The sequence below is a fragment of the Mesoplodon bidens genome (genome assembly GCF_964165515.1).
Source record: "Mesoplodon bidens genome assembly, chromosome: 20".
NCBI lineage: Eukaryota > Metazoa > Chordata > Mammalia > Artiodactyla > Ziphiidae > Mesoplodon > Mesoplodon bidens.
This window is the reverse complement of record NC_138181.1, coordinates 8,889,381-8,908,255: the sequence shown is the minus strand read 5'-3', so window position 1 is coordinate 8,908,255 and position 18,875 is coordinate 8,889,381. Positions and strand designations below refer to the sequence as shown.

The 18,875-nt window shown below is 51.5% G+C and overlaps 1 protein-coding gene across 2 annotated transcripts in view; it reads left to right on the top strand.

Annotated features, from left to right (window-relative positions):
• IKBKB (inhibitor of nuclear factor kappa B kinase subunit beta) overlaps positions 1–18,875 on the top strand; it is a 47,095-nt gene that overhangs the window by 11,876 nt on the left and 16,344 nt on the right. For both annotated transcript variants that reach the window (XM_081220792.1, XM_081220791.1), the window contains exons 4-8: positions 220–337; positions 2,664–2,733; positions 14,409–14,497; positions 15,526–15,615; positions 17,955–18,079. In XM_081220792.1, the coding sequence (XP_081076918.1) occupies positions 220–337; positions 2,664–2,733; positions 14,409–14,497; positions 15,526–15,615; positions 17,955–18,079 (492 nt within the window). The remainder of the gene's footprint in view (positions 1–219; positions 338–2,663; positions 2,734–14,408; positions 14,498–15,525; positions 15,616–17,954; positions 18,080–18,875) is intronic.

Sequence of the window (18,875 nt, the reverse complement as noted above, 5' to 3'; positions counted from 1 at the left end):
CACCCACACACACACACACACACACCCCACACCCCCCCACACCCCCCCACACACACCCATCCCCGCCCAGTGGTGGGCGCCCAGAGCCGGGGCTACGGTGCCCACAGTAGCGCTGCCCGGGCCCTGGGCGAGTGGTGAGCCCCGTGTCTCCCCACCGCTCGCTCTCCAGGGCCCTCGGCGCCTGCAGGCCGCCCTCCCTCACTGGTTCCCTCCCCCCAGGCTGAACCACCCCAACGTGGTGGCCGCCCGGGACGTCCCCGAGGGCATGCAGAGCCTGGCTCCCAACGACCTGCCCCTGCTGGCCATGGAGTACTGCCAGGGAGGGGACCTGCGGAAGGTGAGGCTGCGGGGGCCGGGCAGGGCGCTCGGGAGCCTCGGGGTGGGGTCATGGGGTTGCGGGTGCACGGAGGGCAGGGAGGGGCTTGCCGTACACCCTGCGCAGCTGTCCCTGACGTGACGCGGAAGACCCACCAGGTCCGAGCGCAGGGAGAGGCCGGTCAGACTCCAGGACGGGCCTTCCTCCCTTGGCACGCTGGGGCCACTTGAGCCCTTTGGTGTCATCGTGGCCACTGGCCCGGATTGGAGGGCTTCTCCCAGATGTGGCCACCCGGGGTCCTGGAGCGAGGCAGGAAGGGAGTGGCTCGGGCCAGCCGGGCTGGGGACCCAGAGCCCCACTGACTCAGCTTCTGGGCCCCTCTCCCTTTCTTCCCGCCGCATCCACCACGTCCCCTTGCCAGCACGCACGCTACGGGGTGGGTGTCGGGGACCGTTGTGTGTCCCCCCCTCCCCAGCGATCTCCGGAACAGTGTCACGACCCGCTCTTACACGTGGCCTCGTGTGATTCTCAGCAGCCCGTGACGTGGGTAAAACGGATGGGATCCCGTGTGAAGGGTGGGCCCCGCAGCCCCGAGGGCCCACGTGGGTGTCCGGGCCTCACATAGCTGCAGTGGCAGAGGCTGGGTCACGGCCGGTGGGTCCCAGCCGCAGGCTCCCCTCTGTCTGTGAAGGGAATAGCGCCCGGCACACGAGGACCGTGAGAGCTCTGGGCAGAAGCTGGTTTTGTATTGAAAAGAGGTTGCCTGTTCGTCTCCACCCCCTCACCTCGCACTCTGGACAAAGGTCTGCATTGTTCGGGGGCGCGGTCAGGATAGCCAGGCGGTTCTTACTTTCCGGGACCCGGCATCGCATGCTTTCCCAGCACTCTTCCGGCCCCTCCCGCCTTCCCTCTCCAAAGGAGACTATCCATGAGGGCTGGTGTGCCCGGGTGGCTCTCCCATCCGGGGAGATGGGCTCATCCTGGGGCTCAGGGCAGGATGTGAGCACAGTCATTGTCAACCCCCAGCCCAGGACTGATAACCGATGACAAATGGGGAACTTGACAACGCTTCCGTTCTTTTATCTTCCTAACCTTTGACAGCTGTCTGATTCCTAACTGCAGCTATTTAGGGAGATAAAGCCGTGTCATTGTAGTTGAGTGGACAGTCCTTAGAGGGCAGCGTGGGAGGGGTGGGAGGTGACCAGCTTACAGAGGCACAGGACTTTGGACGTCATCTTGTAGGCAGCAGGGAGCCAGTTGGCCAAGGAAGAAGCTGACACAGACTTTGGCGTGATTGACCTGGCACGGGGTGCAGGATGGTGCAGGGGACGCGGGAAGCGATTGTACCCCACGGGGCCTTGGTCCACACGGTCACCAGGGGACCTGGGGTGCCCGCGGTCTGTCCTCTTTGTTCTCCAAATGAGGTGGCTCGTCTTTCCCACCTCTAGAAAGTTCAGAATCCGCACCTGGTCTGGGGAGACAAGCTTGACCAGCACGGGAGCGAGGGTAAAAGCCAGAGCTGATTGAAGGAGTGCCGTGTGTGTGCCTGTCGCAGGGAGCGGCTGGCGGACGTGCACGGGTGTGGGTGTGAATTAACGACGGGGAACCCCATCGGGAAGTTACTTCCCGAAGTTGAGGCCGGCTTCCAGCAGCAGATGGAGTCCCTCGACAGGCTTGCCAGGGCCAGGAGGGCACAGGGGCTGAGCGTTTGGGCACGAGCCTCAGGTGGACCTGCGTCCTATGGCAGCTCTGCCGCGCAGCGGCCGTGGTGGCAGACGGATGGCTGGACCCCTCCCGTCCAGCACCCTCACCTGTGAAGTGGAAATGCCGCCAGCGCTGGCCTGGGCAGGGGAGCGGGAGAGAGGGTGAAGTGAGATGGGGCAGGTGAGGCTGCACTGAGCCCGTCCACGCAGCTCTGCCGGGTGCCAGGCACGTACGAAGTGCCCACTGCCCGGTCCCTGCTGTCATCTGCACCCCACAGCAAGGCCGCGTCGGGGAGGGGGTCGGAGGGAGGTGTTCAGTGGCTCTTTCGGGCTCCCGGGAGCAGTGGACCAACTGTGGCTGAGCTCAGATGGGCCTGCTTCCCCCAGGACCGCGGCCCAGATGAGACTCTGAGAATGACTCAGGGTTAGGGTCACACACGGGAGCGCTTCTAGGAGCTCTCAGATGCTTCCTCCTTCCCCGCCTGGGCCGACCCTGCCAGTCCTGCCCGGGTGGGCTGTCCACCCAGGTCCCCAAGGCCCAGGGCCCGGGGAGTGCTCAGCCGGCCTCGGCTGGTGAAGGACACTTGGGGGCGCATTGGTGGCTGGTGGCCGCTCCCCTGACGCCTCTTTCCCCTTCTTGACAGTACCTGAACCAGTTTGAGAACTGCTGTGGCCTGCGGGAAGGAGCCATCCTCACCTTGCTGAGCGACATCGGTAAATCCCAGCCCTGGAAGTCAGGCCGTGCCCTCCGGGGAGAGGCCTCTGGGGGCGAGGAGGGGAGATGACTGGTCCTCCGGTCTCTATGGAGGTGGGGTTGTCGGGGACAGACGGTGGTGGAGGACGGGGGACGGTGGGGGTGTCAGCAGGGCCTGGTCGGGCCGGCGCTGGACTCAAATACCTTCCTTCCAGACTAAGTCATGAAGTGAATGATGGTGTATATAGGGTAACAGATTTCCTTTCCCATTTAAAGCTCCACTCCCTACTTTCCCGGAACAGCCAGTGATGGAGCAGGTCGTCTGTTCTTTGAGTGAATTTCATCCCTTGGCAGTGAATTTTTCCACTTCCACACTGGCGGTTCTTTTGCTGGCCACAGGCTTAGGAAAAACGGGCCTTGTTTATCCCTTTGGTGCCCTTGGTGTCCTCCGAGGAGGGTGTCCATGGCCCTCAGAGAAGGCCTGGCTGGCAGCCCAGCTGGCCTGGGGAGCGGGAGCCTGACCTCAGCCTGCCCGGGTCAGATCCAGTCTCCTCCACCCTGGCGCCTGCTATTATTTAGGAGTAAACCTCCGAGGTTGGTGGTGCAAGGATCTAAAGTTTAGAGGTACCCCAGAGTTCATCACTGAGCCTTTGCCCCCACATTTGGGGAATGACGTCATTTTCACCCCTCTGCCACCACAACCTCTTCGAAGCTGTATTTTTCTTTTTTCCTTCTATGCGTTCAAACTTTCTTTTTAGGAAAATATCAAACATATAGGAAAGTCGGAAGAGTAGTGAAACCCACACACCCGTCACCCAGGTTCACCAGTTGTTACCGTCTCGCCACGTCTGTAAAGCTGCGTCGGCTGACACTTGGCCTGGGAGGGCAGGGGGGCCTCTGGTCCCCGCGGCTCTGGGTCTGCCTCCCTCTCGCTCTGGTCAAGAAGGAAGTGAGCGGAACCGAGGGATGACATGCTTAAGGTTCGGATCCGAGCGGTCGGACATAGAAAATTCCCTCTCCCCCTGTAGCCGGTGTCCCTGTCCTGTGGATGGGGTTCACGGTGAGGGCAAGTTGACCTGGCGCCAGTTTGGGGTTTTTTTTTTTTCCAGCTCTGTTGAGGTATAACTGACAGGTAACACATGTAAGTTTCAGGTGTGCAGCGTGAAAACATCTCACCGGTTTTACGTGACCAGCGTGGGCGTCCGTCACGGGCCAGACTGCTTCCCTCGTGTGGGTGTGGGTGTGGGTGTGTGGGAGGTGCCCTCTCTGACTCCCTAGGGCGTCCAGTCCTTAGGCCAAGATCCCACCTGTTCCCTCGACACCTTGCCCCACCCTGGCCCATCCACGCTGTGCTTACACATTTACCTGTTTTTTGCCCCAGTGGCCACATCATCAGTTTATTCTCTGTTGGGTTGGAGGCAGGTTAGAAGGTTGGGGAACATTCTTTTGCTCTTCATGGGCAACTTTGGTTTTGTTTCTCTCTGGTTAGAGCTGTTTCAAGTTATTTTTTTGTATGTTATTCCCTCAAATATCGTGCTTCCCCTCATTAGATTATTTGTGCATTCAGGAGATGGTTATTAAGAAAGTCTTTAAATTATTGGCTCAAGCACACGAAACTGTCTACTTCCTCATGCAGCCTTCTACTGCTTCAAGTGACTGTAGTAATATTCATGGAGCCTCTGCTGGTCACGTGTCCCTTGGTGTGGGCATGTATCACATCCAGTTACCTTGGCCTCCTGCGGCAGCTTTCCTGCGATGCATTCAAGGTGTCTGTGTGTAAGTTACATGTAAATCACAGTCATGAAGACAGGAGACAGGTTCACTCCACGTGCCTATGTGGCTCCGTTCTTCTGTCGGTGGATGAGTATTGAAGGTCTTTAGGTCGCTGATGCCCTGTCTTTCCTCTCTGTGGCCCTAGGTTGGAAATAATGAGGCTTTGAAGTATAGTCAACTAGACTTAAGTCCATGAAGGCCGAGACTTAGTCAGTGCTGTGTCTCTGGCATCTGGAACAGCAGTAGTACCTTATGTAGCAGCTTGTTTGTAAATATTTTTCAAATGAATGAAATAAATCCCAAAAGAAATTAGAATAAGGACATATTTTTTTATTTAAAAGAACCGCTGTCCACATATAATTAAATTAACAGTCCCAGGTCAAATACCAGCGCTTCCACCTGTTGGCAGCGTGACCTAGGGCACGTTATTTAATTCTTAAGGGCAGCAGCTTTATTTGCTGTGAGGTGGGAACATAACTCACCACGGGAGAACCGCTAGGAGGGTGGAGAGAGGGAGGTGGGACACGTAGTCCCAGCACACGCTCTGCTCGCCGCGTTAATGTGCAGTGAGCCCATGCTCGTCCCTTCCTCCTGTCCTTCCCCCCTGGGTTTGGGGTCATGGCACCCCTTTTAGAAAACCTCCGTCGCCCTCACTTGGGTTGTGACCCGAGGCTGGGATCCAGTGAGCCAGGCAGGTGGCTGTCTTCTGAGATGTCCCTCCCCGGAAGTGGCTGCCTCCAGGATGCCATCAGGCCCCCTGATTTGGAGGCTTCGGTGGAGGTTGCTGATAAGCCTGTATTGTACTTTCACTCCCTTTTCTGATTTGTGTACGAGATTCATGAAGTTTATTTATTTTGCACAGATGTCGTCACAGAGCCCAAGTCCAGAAGTTTTTCTGGGAGTTCATCTAACGTAACTCTTTTGTATTCTGGAACATTTCCTGAACCTGTTTTGTTCCAGTTTGTCCCAAGGGCCGGCCGCACGTCCCCTTTGTGGAGCTGCCCTGCTGGTCCCTGCCAGGTTGACTTCAGATAAGGGCAGAACCCCACCCTTGCCTGCCAGGTCAGATTCACGACCTTCTCCTCTGGGTGACACCTACTTGCCTTTAACCTCTTCGGTGCCCCTGGCCTCCCAGAGATGCCCACTCAAAGCAGCGTCAGGATGATAGACGCAGGCAGGGTTTTTTCCAGTGAGCTTCACATTGCCCAAGAAGATCTTGCAGAGTACGCATGAGTGAGCGAGCAGACGCCGGGCAAGCGCGCGGGTGAGCCCGTGTCCTGTGCCAGGACGGACAGGCCTGTTAGAACATGGCTCTTATGCTAGCAAGAGGTCTGGGGACAGGTGGTAGAGGTAGCTGGAAGTGATCTGTCTTCCGCATAAAGCGACCCTAAAATAGGTCCAGGAAGTTGTATCTCAGTGGACTCTATTTAAACAGTGTGCTCAGTATCCTTTGGAAAACATTGCCATGTGTTTCCGTCTGCCAGCTGACAGCAAACCCCTACACGCTCTGGAGGCCCAGGTCTCTGCCGCCCAAAGAGCGGGGACCTGCCCACGCCCAGGCCAGCTGGGCGGGACGGTCAGCGATCACCACGGCCTTACCGGATCTTTGATCTGTACCCTTCTTGATTCTCCAGGTGGCCGGGGCACCGTGGTGACCGACCATCCTGTCCTGTAAGCGTTCAGGGCCCCCGCTCCCCATTTTGTCTGTGCTCCATTCTCTGAGTCGCCATCTCTGTCCCTGTTAGAGCTGCTCCTAGCAGGTGTCCAGCCCTTCCACCTTACAGGACAGGGAGGGTTCCAAAGGGAACTCAGGGCTTTAGGGAATCAGAACACTGGGCTCTCTGCTTTGTGTTTATGTAATTGTGGACTTCCTTGCTTATTCTGTTGAATACTTACGTTCTGACTGCATTGCTGATTATAATAAAAGATGACTACCTGGTCTCAGCAGTCCAGGTCATTTATATATAAAATACATGGAAAGGCGTAAATAACCAGATTAATGAATGTAATCATAATAAAAGAGAAGACAGCTGCTCTCAGTCCTGGCCTCACTGCCTCTCCAGCTCCGCTGCCTCTGACGAGGGCCTTTCCTCTCTGGAAAACCAAGGCGACTTTCTGGGCCTGCGCATCTTCAACTTTAAATGAGGCATTTGGGCTGGGTGACCCCCGGGGGCCCTTCTGACTCTGAATATTGCTTTTTCATTGTTCAGGTTCTGATTTTCAGAAAGGTTGCCCAGAACGTCTTTGACATCCGCTGCACTGCCCCAGCCTGACTGCTTCCCGTGGTCCTCATGCATCATCTTCTGCCTGGAACCTTGTCTTGATGCTGTCTGTCTATTCCTGCCCCAGCCTGTGTGTCCCTCTCTGCACCTGGGTGACCGCCCGCTGCTTCCAGTATTCTGTGTGCTGGGCCATTCTCACGACATCTTTATCAACCAAATCTTTTCCGAAGTCTGGACATTGAACGCTGACCTCCACCCTCAGCTCCATATCCACGTCTACACGACATTTCTCCCCAAGTCACTTCCAAATTGAAGTCCTAGACGTTTTCCTTAAAGCCGATCCCTTCCTGACGTCCTCTTTCTTGGGTCACTGGCCCTGTCTTTCTGCCAGCTACCCGACACGGGTGCTGACCTCGAATCTCGTCTCTTCCTAGAACCTGCCCTCTTCCTGGTCCTCACCATCCCATTTAAAGAGTCTCCATTCAGGGCTTCCCTGGTGGCACAGTGGTTGAGAGTCCGCCTGCCGATGCAGGGGACGTGGGTTCGTGCCCTGGTCTGGGAGGATCCCACGTGCGCGGAGCGGCTGGGCCCGTGAGCCATGGCTGCTGAGCCTGTGCGTCCGGAGCCTGTGCTCCGCAACGGGAAAGGCCACAACAGTGAGAGGCCCGCGTACCACAAAAAAACAAAACAAACAAAAAGTCTCCATCCTTTCCTTCCTGCTGAGCATCCCACTTTCCCTTTCTGTTCCCACCACCTCTGCTCATTCAGTGTCGCAGCATATCACTTACCTGGAGTCCTTATTCCCATTTTACTAACCCATCTTTCATGCTTCTGAAAGGATGTTTTCATCATAATCCACCACTAGATCAAGGCCAAACCTCATAGCCTCCCATCTCTCCTGATCCACTCTAGGCAACTTCAAAACCCACTTTTCGATCCCCCTGCGAGCCTTTGTCCGCACGCTCCTCTTTAGAATGCTGCTCCGGCCCCTCCCCACGACCCTGCGCTTTCGACCTGACCCTCCGTGGGGACCGCCCTGGCCTGGTGAGCGCAGTGGGTCTCCCTCTCGGGATTCTTCTGCCCTCGTGGCCTCCTCCACTCAGGACTTGGTTTCCCTGCTATTGTTATGTGACCTCTGCCTGTCCTTGACAGTAAGGACTGACTGCTGGGTTTGAGGCCCATTGACCAGACTGTGCAGTAAGTGAAGAAAACGGTTCGATCCAGTGGCACATTTTCGGCAACACCTGGCACACTTAGGTATGAAGACACTTCCTGAGGATGGTTGAGTGAATGAGAGAATGATTTTGCACTTTTCGCTCAGCACTTGGTGTGACTGCCTCGCTACCTTGCTGATGAGTCATAGGGGCTCTTTTAGCCAGGAAACCATTAGCTGGACTAAATCTCCACATGTCTGCCCTTGGCCTTCCAGCCTGTTTTGCTTGGAAAGCCCAGTGACACCAAAGTGACTGGCACATAGTAGGCCTGCGGCCAGTTCTTACTGAGTAAGCGAACGTCCTCTTGCCCTTCTCCCACACTGGTGACTCAGACCACCAACGGGTAACTGTCTTCTTTCCCTTCTTATCCCTGCGTCAGCATTCTGGTCCATTTATCTTTCCATTTCTTCCATCGTTGCTCGGGACTGTATCCCGAGCAACAATATTCTCAAGAGAGCTGAGTAATCTCTTTCGGTTCAGGGTCTGGTCAGTAGGCTTCATGGTCACGATCCTCACACAGCCGCTTCTCGACATGGGAGTCTAGCTGGTCCTGTCTGTTCCCTAATTTGTGGACTGTGGTTTGGGATTCTGGCTCATCAGTAAGAACTCCAGGAGTGCCACCATCTTCAGTTACAATGTTTGTCTCTCCCTCTTGAGCTGAGAGAAAGCTGGGGTCCAGACCTGGGTGCTGTTCCTGACAAGGACAGCAGGGGGGGGCAGGTGCGGACCCCTCCGAGCAGCATCTGTCCTGGGAAATGCCACTGCGTGGTGTAAAACAGTTCACACGGAGTACTGCTTGGTGACACTTTTCTATCACTGGAACATGAGAAATTAACCTGCAGGCTTTTCCGCTTTGTGGTGTGCTTTTCCATTTCTATACACTTGTAGTACCTCTATTGTTAGGGGCTTCATTTTTTTTTTTTTTTTTTTTTTTTTTGCGGTACGTGGGCCTCTCACCGCTGTGGCCTCTCCCGTTGCAGAGCACAGGCTCCGGACGCGCAGGCTCAGCGGCCATGGCTCACGGGCCCAGCTGCTCCGCGGCATGTGGGATCTTCGCGGACCGGGGCACGAACCCGTGTCCCCTGCATCGGCAGGCGGGCTCTTAACCACTATGCCACCAGGGAAGCCCAGGGGCTTCGATTTTTAAGAAACCTTTAGACACAAAGGTATTGTTCTTCATCTCAAATTCTTATGTTCCATCCAACTGAAATTAAATTAGATTCTCTTGGCTTGAGACAATTCCGATTCATGACACTCCCCTGAGGTACCGTTGTGTAAAACAAGGCACCGTCAGACTGAACTAAGCCTTTTAAGGACTGATCCCGTAAGGGGAGCTGTCTAAGAGCTCCTGCCCATCAAGGTTTTGACCGTTTCCCTCAGTCCAAGAAACAGTGTATAACAACACCTATAGGATTTTTTAAATTCCGGGCTTTATTAAGTTAACAAAAAAGCATTTGAGAATAAATGACTCCCCCGAAATGAGGACTCAAGTTTGTCACGTACAGTTGCTTAAGCATAAAAACAGACAGCTGTTAATAGTGATCACTGGCGTGGTCACCAGCTTGCCCTCTGTCCTCCCTAGAGACCTGGTGACAACTCTCAGTCTTTGTAGTGTCGAGGGCAGCACTCTCTGTGTGACCTGACTGCCCTCCCTGGGAGCTTCTTGGGACACCCCCCCGCCTGTGCCCCGTGCCACTGGCTCTGAGAGGTTCACATCTAGCTTCAGAGGCCTTACCTTAGTCTGTGTTTCTACTCGCTCTGAATACAGTGAGTTTCAATGTTCATATATCCTGCTGTTGAACAAACTGACCCACGCCTTTATGTATTACATCCCGACACTGTGTCACATACCCAAGCAGGCCCTTGTGACCCAGTCACTGAGCAGGCGCGCCTGGTCTCCCCACATAGTGCTCCCGCCGGCCATGCGTTCACATGCAGCAGTAGCAGCATCCCTGTGTGCAGTGTCGTGTCTGTGCAATTATTAGTACTTGTTATTACACATTGCTTTGATTCTTTAATAAAGATGAGTAAAATAAAAACGAAAGTGCTGATAAGAAGCATGTCTTTTAAAAGTCACCGTAACCGAGAACAATGTTTGGGGGAATTTGGTGGGGCACACTTTGAAAGCAGCGAGTGTGTTCCTTCATTTGGACGTTTGTTGGACCTAAGCCAGTCACTGTACCCAGTTATGAAAGAAAAGAAAAGAGGGAACAGGTGTGAAATGTTGGAACTCTATGGTCAAAGGCTGGGTTTAAAAGGGCAGATTTAAGGAGAGGTTTTACGATTTGACTTACTATGCGGATGGAACATCCCTGAGAAGATGGGTGTTTATTTATTTATTTTTAAAATAATTTATTTTATTTATTTTTGGCTGCATTGGGTCTTCGTCGCTACGTGCGGGCTTTCTCTAGTTGCGAAGAGCGGGGGCTACTCTCTGTTGTGTTGCACGGGCTTCTCATTGCAGTGGCTTCTCTTGTTGCAGAGCACGGGCTCCAGGCATGTGGGCTTTAGTAGTTGTGGCACGCGGGCTCAGTAGTTGTGGCGCACGGGCTTAGTTGCTTCGCGGCATGTGGGATCTTCCCAGACCAGGGATCGAACCTGTGTCCCCTGCATTGGCAGGCGGATTCTTAACCACTGAGCCACCAGGGAAGTCCCTGAAGTTGGGTGTTTAACTCTCAGTTAGACCTTCTCCAGTGTTTTCAGGAAACATTCAGCATGAAGTCTTTACACAGCATATCTGATCCCTTGGTTTCTGCGGAGGGCTTCTCTCTTGCCTCCCTCCCTGCTGTGCCCTGGCCGAGGACCCGTTAGTAAACCTCTCTTAGTGTTGTGATCACTTTTGCTTTTTACCTTTTTTTTTTCTAATAAAAAAAGGTTCATACCATTACATCGTTGACATCCCTCTGAGTTGGGTAATATAAACCTAAATAATTTTTAATAATTGCCTGTTATATTATGGATCTTCCATAATTTGTTCAGCCGTTCCCTGATTGATGACTTTCCATTAGTTTCTCATTATTTCACTCCACACTATGCAGTCCACATCCGTATTTGTACGTGATAGTGCTTTTGATTTTGTAAGCTGGATTACCAGAGGCGGAAATGAAGGGTCAAATGATATGTATGTCTTAAAATTTAATAGCTTTTGCCATATTTCTTTCCCCCAATTGCACAGCAGTTATTACTCCTTCCAGCAACGTAGGGAGTACCTTTTATCTCTCATCTAAAATTCCTGCCAGCTGAAGAGGTGAAAGACATTTCGTTGTGGCTTTTTTTTAACGTATTTTTTCTGGCTGCGTTGGGTCTTCGTTGCTGTGCACAGGCTTTCTCTAGTTGCGGCGAGCAGGGGCTTCTCTTGTTGCGGAGCATGGGCTCTAGGCGCGTGGGCTTCAGTAGTTGTTGCCCGTGGGCTCAGTAGTTGTGGGTCGCGGCGACTTTGTGCATAATTGCATAATTGTTCACGGTTTGCGTTTCATTTCTACTCCTGTAAGTTACCGCTTCACGTGTTCTTTGCCCTTTTTCCTACTGGGTTGGTTGCTTTCTTTGTGTTAAAATGGTCTTTCCTTTTTTTTTTTTTTTTTTTTTTTTGCTGTACGTGGGCCTCTCACTGTTGTGGCCTCTCCCATTGAGGAGCACAGGCTCCGGACGCGCAGGCTCAGCGGCCATGGCTCACGGGCCCAGCCGCTCCGCGGCATGTGGGATCCTCCCAGACCGGGGCACGAACCCGCGTCCCCTGCATCGGCAGGCGGACTCCCAACCACTGCGCCACCAGGGAAGCCCGGTCTTTCCTTTTTTACATTATTAATTACTAAATTACGTTGATAGTGGATAATATTTATTATTTTTATATGAACTTAACCTGGCAGAATAGAAATATAGTAATCTTCTCTTGGACCCCATCCTCAGTTTTTATTCTTAGTTCTACTGGTCTGAATCCAAAAACTTTGGAGCCACCTATGTAACCCACCTCTTTGTTTTTTTTATGTTTTTTTAAAGTAAAAAGCTATGTATTTTTTTCATTAGAAAAGTAACATAACATTATGATTTTGAAAAATAGAGGTTCAAAAAAGGAAAAACTAAAGTTTTCTTGCTACCCTAACATCTGGGTTGCTTTTTTATTGATTTGTAGTAGCTCTTGTCTGTTAGGTATATGCTTTTTGGCATATGTGCTGCAGATATTCTTTTCCCTTTTTTTGGCCTTTTGCTTTGTGTATAGTGTCTCTTGCCATAAAGCTTTCTTTCTTTTTTTTTAATTGAAGTGTAGTTGATTTACAGTATTTCAAGTGTACAGCAAAGTGATTCAGTTATACATATGTGTGTGTGTGTGTGTGTATATATATATATGTGTATATATATATATATATATATATATATATATATACACACACACACACATTCTTTTTCAGATTCTTTTCCACTGTAGTTTATTACAGGATACTGAATAGAGTTCCCAGTGCTATACAGTAGGTCCTTGTTGTTTATCTGTTTTATATATAGTAGTGTGTATCTATTAATGCCAACCTTCTAATTTATCCCTCCCCTGCCTTTCCCTTTGGTAACCATTTCTTTTCCATGTCTGTGAGTCAATTTCTGTTTTGTAAATAAGTTTTTACATTCTACATATAAGTGATATCATATGATATTTATCTTTCTCTTTATCTTTCTACTTATTTCACTTACTGTGATAATCTCTGGTTCCATCCATGTGGCTGCGGTTCCATCCATGTGGCTGCACATGGTGTTATTTCATTCTTTTTTATGTCTGAGTAGGATTCATTGTATATATGTACCACATCTTTTTTATCCATTCGTCTGTCAATGGACATTTAGGTTACTTCCATGTCTTGGCTGTTGTATATAGTGCTCCTGTGAACATTGGGGTGCATGTATCTTTTTGTTTATTTTTTAATTTATTTGGTTGCACCAGGTCTTCGTTGCAGCAGGTGGACTCTAGTTGTGGCTCGCCGGCTCCTTAGCTGTGGCATGTGAACTCTTAGTTGCACCATGCATGTGGGATCTAGTTCTCTGACCAGGGATCGAACCCGGGCCCTCTGCATTGGGAGCACGGAGTCTTAACCACTGCGCCACCAAGGAAGTCCCCTGGGGTGCATGAATCTTCTTGATTTAGAGTTTTTGTCTTTTCCGGGTAAGTGCCCAGGAGTGGGACTGCTGGATCATATGGCAACTCTATTTTTAGGTTTTTAAGGAGCCTCCGTACTCTTTTCCATAGTTGCCATAAAATTTTAAAACTCTTTATGTTATTTGTATTGCTTTTCTTTGTGCCATATAGTTTTCCTCACATGACACTACTTTTTTTGCTAAATTTATCCCGTGGTGTTTTAGAATTTTTGTTGCTAATGTGAATGGGATTTTATTTTCTTTTTCCTTTCAACTGGATCTATGACAGGGAGAAAAACTATTGATTTGTATATACTTGTTTTGCTTCCAGACAACTTACTAAATTTTTCCCAGTTTTTAGTCTATTGAGTCTTCCTGGCATATAGTCAGATCATTTCCAATTAAAGGTAATTTTATCTCTTTCCAATACTTCTTCAGTTTTTTTCTTTTGTAGTACAGGTTGTTAGGACTTCTGTTGCAGTTATTAAACCTCTCTTAGGGGTAAAAATCACGTCCTGCTTGGAGTCTTAGCCTTGGCCGTCCTGGGTCAGTCGCATAGTCATGTTTGCTCTTCACGGCAGAAGCTGTGGTATCAAGTGACTTCACAGCCAGGTTGTGCAGGCTCCTTCCTTGCCAGCTAGATTCTGAGGCCTTTAAAGTTGGGAACCATGCCCTCCCTGATTTTATGTCCCTCAGAACCCAGCAGAGAACGGGGCGCATAACAGGCACACGTTGGACTGTCAGATATATTGAAGGCGCCCCCATTCTCTCCTTCCAGAGCCCCCCACTTCTTCCTTGGAGCCACCTCTGCCCTGCGGACTCTACATCAGATGACCAAGTGCTCTCTGCCCACAGGGCCCTTCTCCCTGACCTGCCCAGCAGAATTTAGATTTTTTTTGAGCCTCTAGACCAGAGAAGTTCCCCTTCTCAATCTTTATCAGCATCACCTGGAGGGCTTTGTAAAACACAGATTGTGGGGTAACCCCCAGGTTTCTGATTCACTTCGTCTGGGTTGGGACCCAAGGGTTTTGCATTTCTAGCAAGTCTGCATGCTGCAGGTCCAGGCAGTGCAGTTTGAGAACCGCCACTCAAGACTGGACTTGGTGACCTCGTGGGTGGAAGGCTCAGAGTTCTTTGCGTGAACGAGGCAGATTCTGGTGCTGGTCCAAGTTCTGCTCACGTAGCTGGGTCCCCTTCCCTTCACCGGGGGGGTGTCTGCCGGTCCCCGTCCCTCCACTGTGATCCCCTGCACCGAGTCAGGGTGTGTGTCAGGGGCATGCGGTAATCATCTTTCACTGGGTAGGCGATTCCAAGTGAAAAGCATTGTCCAGCCTTAACGAAAACTCACTCCCCTTTCCACCCTGTCAGCCTCTGCACTTAGATACCTTCACGAAAACAGGATCATCCATCGGGATCTAAAGCCAGAAAACATCGTCCTGCAGCAAGGGGAACAGAGAGTGAGTGACCCTCCAGGGCCTGGGGAGGGCGGGTGGCAGCTGGACGGGGGAGGAACCCGCTTCGTGTGTTTGCGTTTCTTTGCTCACATATTTGCTTTGATTCTCTGGGAATGCTTTTTGATTTGAAACGAAATTCAGCGAAAAGTTCTCGCTTGCAGATTGAGGCAGGTTTGAATGGACCACATTGTTAGTCATCCAAGTTGCAGGAATCTGATAAGAAAAATAATGTTTGTCTTCCAGCTGACACCCCCAGCCTTTGGGAGTTGCACTTCTTGGAAATGGACTTTTTGTTTTCCATCTGTTTGAGAGCCTCAGCTTTTGAAGCTAACAGGGAGTCCATCTATAAGTTGGTTCTGGACGTGGCTGAGAGGAGGCATTTGGAGCTGGCACCTGCCCATGGGGCCTGGTCCAGCCTGCAGTTTCCCCAGAGCTCTCGGGGACCTTCTCCAGCGCCCCCTGCTCAGGTGTGGGGTAACCTCCCCGCAGGGCTTGGCCCTGTGCTCTTCCTGGCCTTGTTTGTTCAGCTGGGTGACTGGCAGGGGCTCAGCTGAGTGGAATGCAGTAACTCAGCTCACAGACTGTCTGATCTCTTCCACGCAGCTTCCTGCAGCAGCCTAGGTGTGACCCATGCCTGTCCTAGCTCTCACCTTTGGCCCAGTTCACGCTCATTCCTGCCAGTTCTAAGATTTGAGAATTAAAGGTATTTACTGAGAAGGAACTGGCCTGGTCCTCTGCGTCTAGGTTTAGCAGTCCTGAGGGCTGGTGCGTGTTCTGCTAATTTTGACCTTCCTCTGGCAGTTGGTCGCAGAGCAAGGGAGAACATGTGCCTGGCGTTTTTACATTGTTTTCTTTTGCCTAAATCTACCACGTCCAGGGCACTCGCCCGTGTAGTTGGTGGTCCTTTGGAACTTAGGGTCTTAGGATCGGGAATTCAGAAATATCCTCTGCTCTAACAGAGACGTTCAGAATTCTGGAAGGACAGTATACTCTCATAACCGTCAGGTTTCTCCTCCTCCCTTTCTTTTCAGTTAATACACAAAATTATTGACCTAGGATATGCCAAGGAGCTGGACCAGGGCAGTCTGTGCACTTCCTTTGTGGGGACCCTGCAGTACCTGGTAAGAGACGGGGTTTCCATGTTTGTGTGTCAGTTGCTGTCCGATGGCCGTGTCTGTGGGGCTCTTCCTCCATCCTTGCCTTCTGCCATCTAAGTTTGCCGGCTCTTGGATGTTTCCTGGATGCCTAGGAACTGTTGTATGAGGTCAGACTCATAATCCATTCAAGTCAGCACGCTTTGCCAGCAGAGGCCTTATGGAGGGATGTGGTCGTCTTCTCATATCAGAAGGACCCTGCTCCTGGGCCCTCGCACAAGCCCCATAACCTCTCATGCTGCAGTATTTTATCTGAGGACAAAGAGTTTAAACCAGGTTCTTGCTGGTCTTTAGGGGGCCTCAGTTTCCACGCAGCATCTCAGGGGCCATGGAGGAGAGGGCTGAGCTTCGAGCTCCCACCCTTTCTTTTTGTTATTTGGTCTTCATACTGCGGTTCTATTTGAGTCACTCATTCATCCAAGAAATATTGGTCAAGTGTAGTTTTAGAGTTTAGGAGGAAAGCAGGCGTCACCCTGATACACAAATAATGAAGAAATTACACTTGTGATCAGTACTGCAAAGGGCAAGTGCAGGGTGTTATGAGAATATATTTTAGGAAGACCTAGCCTGGTCTGGGACCTGAAGGATGGGGGGCGGTGGGGTGGGGAAGGAGGACTGGGGGAGGGGAAGAGAGAGGAAGTTCCAGGTAAAGGGATAGGACATGGGAGACCAGAAGGTGTGGCAGGAACCAGAGAAGAAGGAAGAGGGTATCTAGAGTTGAGGCTGGAGAGAGAGGTAGAGGACAGATTATTCAAAGCCTTGTTGGCTGGGTTAGAGATTTTAAACCTTATCCTGAAACCTCTGGAGAGATATGGAAGGTTTTTAAGTGTGAGACGGATCGGGTTTACCTTTTTTTTTTTTTTTTTTGCGATACGCGGGCCTCTCCCTGTTGTGGCCTCTCCCGTTGCAGAGCACAGGCTCCGGACGCGCAGGCTCAGTAGTTGTGGCTCATGGGCCCAGCCGCTCCGCGGCATGTGGGCTCTTCCCAGACCGGGGCACGAACCCATGTCCCCTGCATCGGCAGGCGGACTCTCAACCACTGCGCCACCAGGGAAGCCCGGGTTTACCTTTTGAAGAGACCACGCTTGGTACAGCGTGGAGGGTGGATTGCAGGTAGTGGGTGAGTGGTAAGGGGGCTGTTGTACTGAGCTGGTCCGAGCTGGTGGAGGGCCTTGAGGATGTAAAGGATGGTTCAAGAAATGCCTGGAAGAGACCCAGCAGAACTGGGTAATAGATTGTTTGCAGATGATAACCAGTACCTGTTGATTAAAGGAGTCCACAGTTTAAAAAAGAAAAACAAAAAAAGGTTGAAAGCCACTGGGCTCGACGAGCTTAATTATCCTACGTGGTTCTTATATAGAAAGAGAGAAAGCAATTATTGAGGTCCTTTTGAGTGTAGCCATACTTCCCGCTAACCCCCCAACCGGGCAGTGGACTGCCGGTTTATCGCCTGCCCTGGGGACTAGAGGATTCAGAGCGGGGACTCGGGGCTGTGACTCAGCACGTGTGTCCACATAACGTGACCCCGTGGGTCCTGCCCGGTGTCCTCTGGACCCCTCGTCAGCTCTGCAGCAGTTAGTGAGGACCCCAGGCTCTGACAAGGATGCTCGGCCAAATTGTTCACTTGCGGGCCTAAAACTTCTGCCCATAACTGGACACAGAGGCTGACCCGTGCGTCCCCACATTTTTCCTCTTGGTTTGGACTCCGTGGTCCTTCGTGAGCGTCATGCCTCCAGCCAGCCCGGGCTCAGTCCTGCCTGCACGCCTTCGCTTGTCACGGTCCTTTCTGGGCTGTCTGCCCTGAGGCACTCTGATCCGTTCCCGTCCCACCTGTGCTGGGAAGCTTTCCTCGGTTGTCCCAGCCTGTCTGCTTGGGCAGCAGCCGTGCATCTGGCCTTTCCTACCTGACTGCAACAATCCATCCCGCTGTCCGACCGCATGCTGTGGACCTCGCCACTTTAGGGGACCAGCTGGCATGCAGTGCGTGCGCTGTGAACGGGTGTGCATGGCCGGGATCACTTCCCTTTGTTGTCCGTGCCCTGTCTTCCCCTCCCTGCACAGTGCCGGGAAAAGGGTACACGCTGCCCTCCGGTTCACCTAAAATACCCCCAGGCCCTAGTTTCAGCACCGGGACTGAATGAGGTCCAGAGAGGCCTTAGGTACCACCTGCTGAACACGTGGTCACCTCCTCACCTGGATCGGGGCCCCGGGAGCATATGGGGCACGGTAAGAGGCTGGGTGCCCCGCTCTGTGGTAGACCCTCAGATGGGGAGCAGCTCAGGTATGTCCCCCCATTGTCACCGCAGGCCCCTGAGCTGCTAGAGCAGCAGAAGTACACGGTGACCGTGGACTACTGGAGCTTCGGCACCTTGGCCTTCGAGTGTATCACGGGCTTCCGGCCCTTCCTGCCCAACTGGCAGCCCGTGCAGTGGTGAGTGAGGGCTCGGGGCGGGCCGGCCGCCCGAAGCGGGGAGTGTCCCCCTGTCTTTGTCAGATGTCACCTCGCCTGTCCTGTCCCTCTGGGCGCCCCAGGCTGGGCCTGAGACACCTGTGACCTCTCGCCCAGAGGAAGTCCCGTTAAGACCTGGCACGTGGGCAGTCTGAGCTCCAAAAGCCTAGAAAGATGGAAGGTTGTTAAGTGTCAACCTGGATTCTGAACCTTAACAGCTTTAAATCCAGTACTGTGTAAATGACTGCTCTGTGCAGGGCAGGAGGTCATTGTGTTTACAGAGAGTGTGTGTGTAGTGTACGCTTACACTGAAAACACTGTAAACAAACAAATAGCATGTTCACGTGACAAATTATGAGCTGTATTTACATGAAAATTTATTGTTGACAAATTTTACTGTTTTTAAAAGTGTCAAAAAGTGGCTTAAAATGTGAACTGAATACATTTCCAAAAAGATTTTCTAATAAGAAAAGTCAAAGGATACAATTAAGTTATTAAGAATTACTCTATATTTTGAAACTTCTTTTCTGATTATAATACTAACGTGTGGTTCATTGCATACATAAAAGTTAACCTTTACTGAAATGCATCATTTAAAAACTAATATCCCCCTAAATCAGTTAGGATTCATTCAAAATGATTCCTTGAGAGACCACACACTAATTGAAATGATGCTACTGTTGTTCAACATTATTTTTTTATCTCCAGTTTTTATTTTTTGGAGCAGTGGTAAGTTCATGTGGTTCAAACTTCAGAGTATAAAAGTGAGAAGTCATGG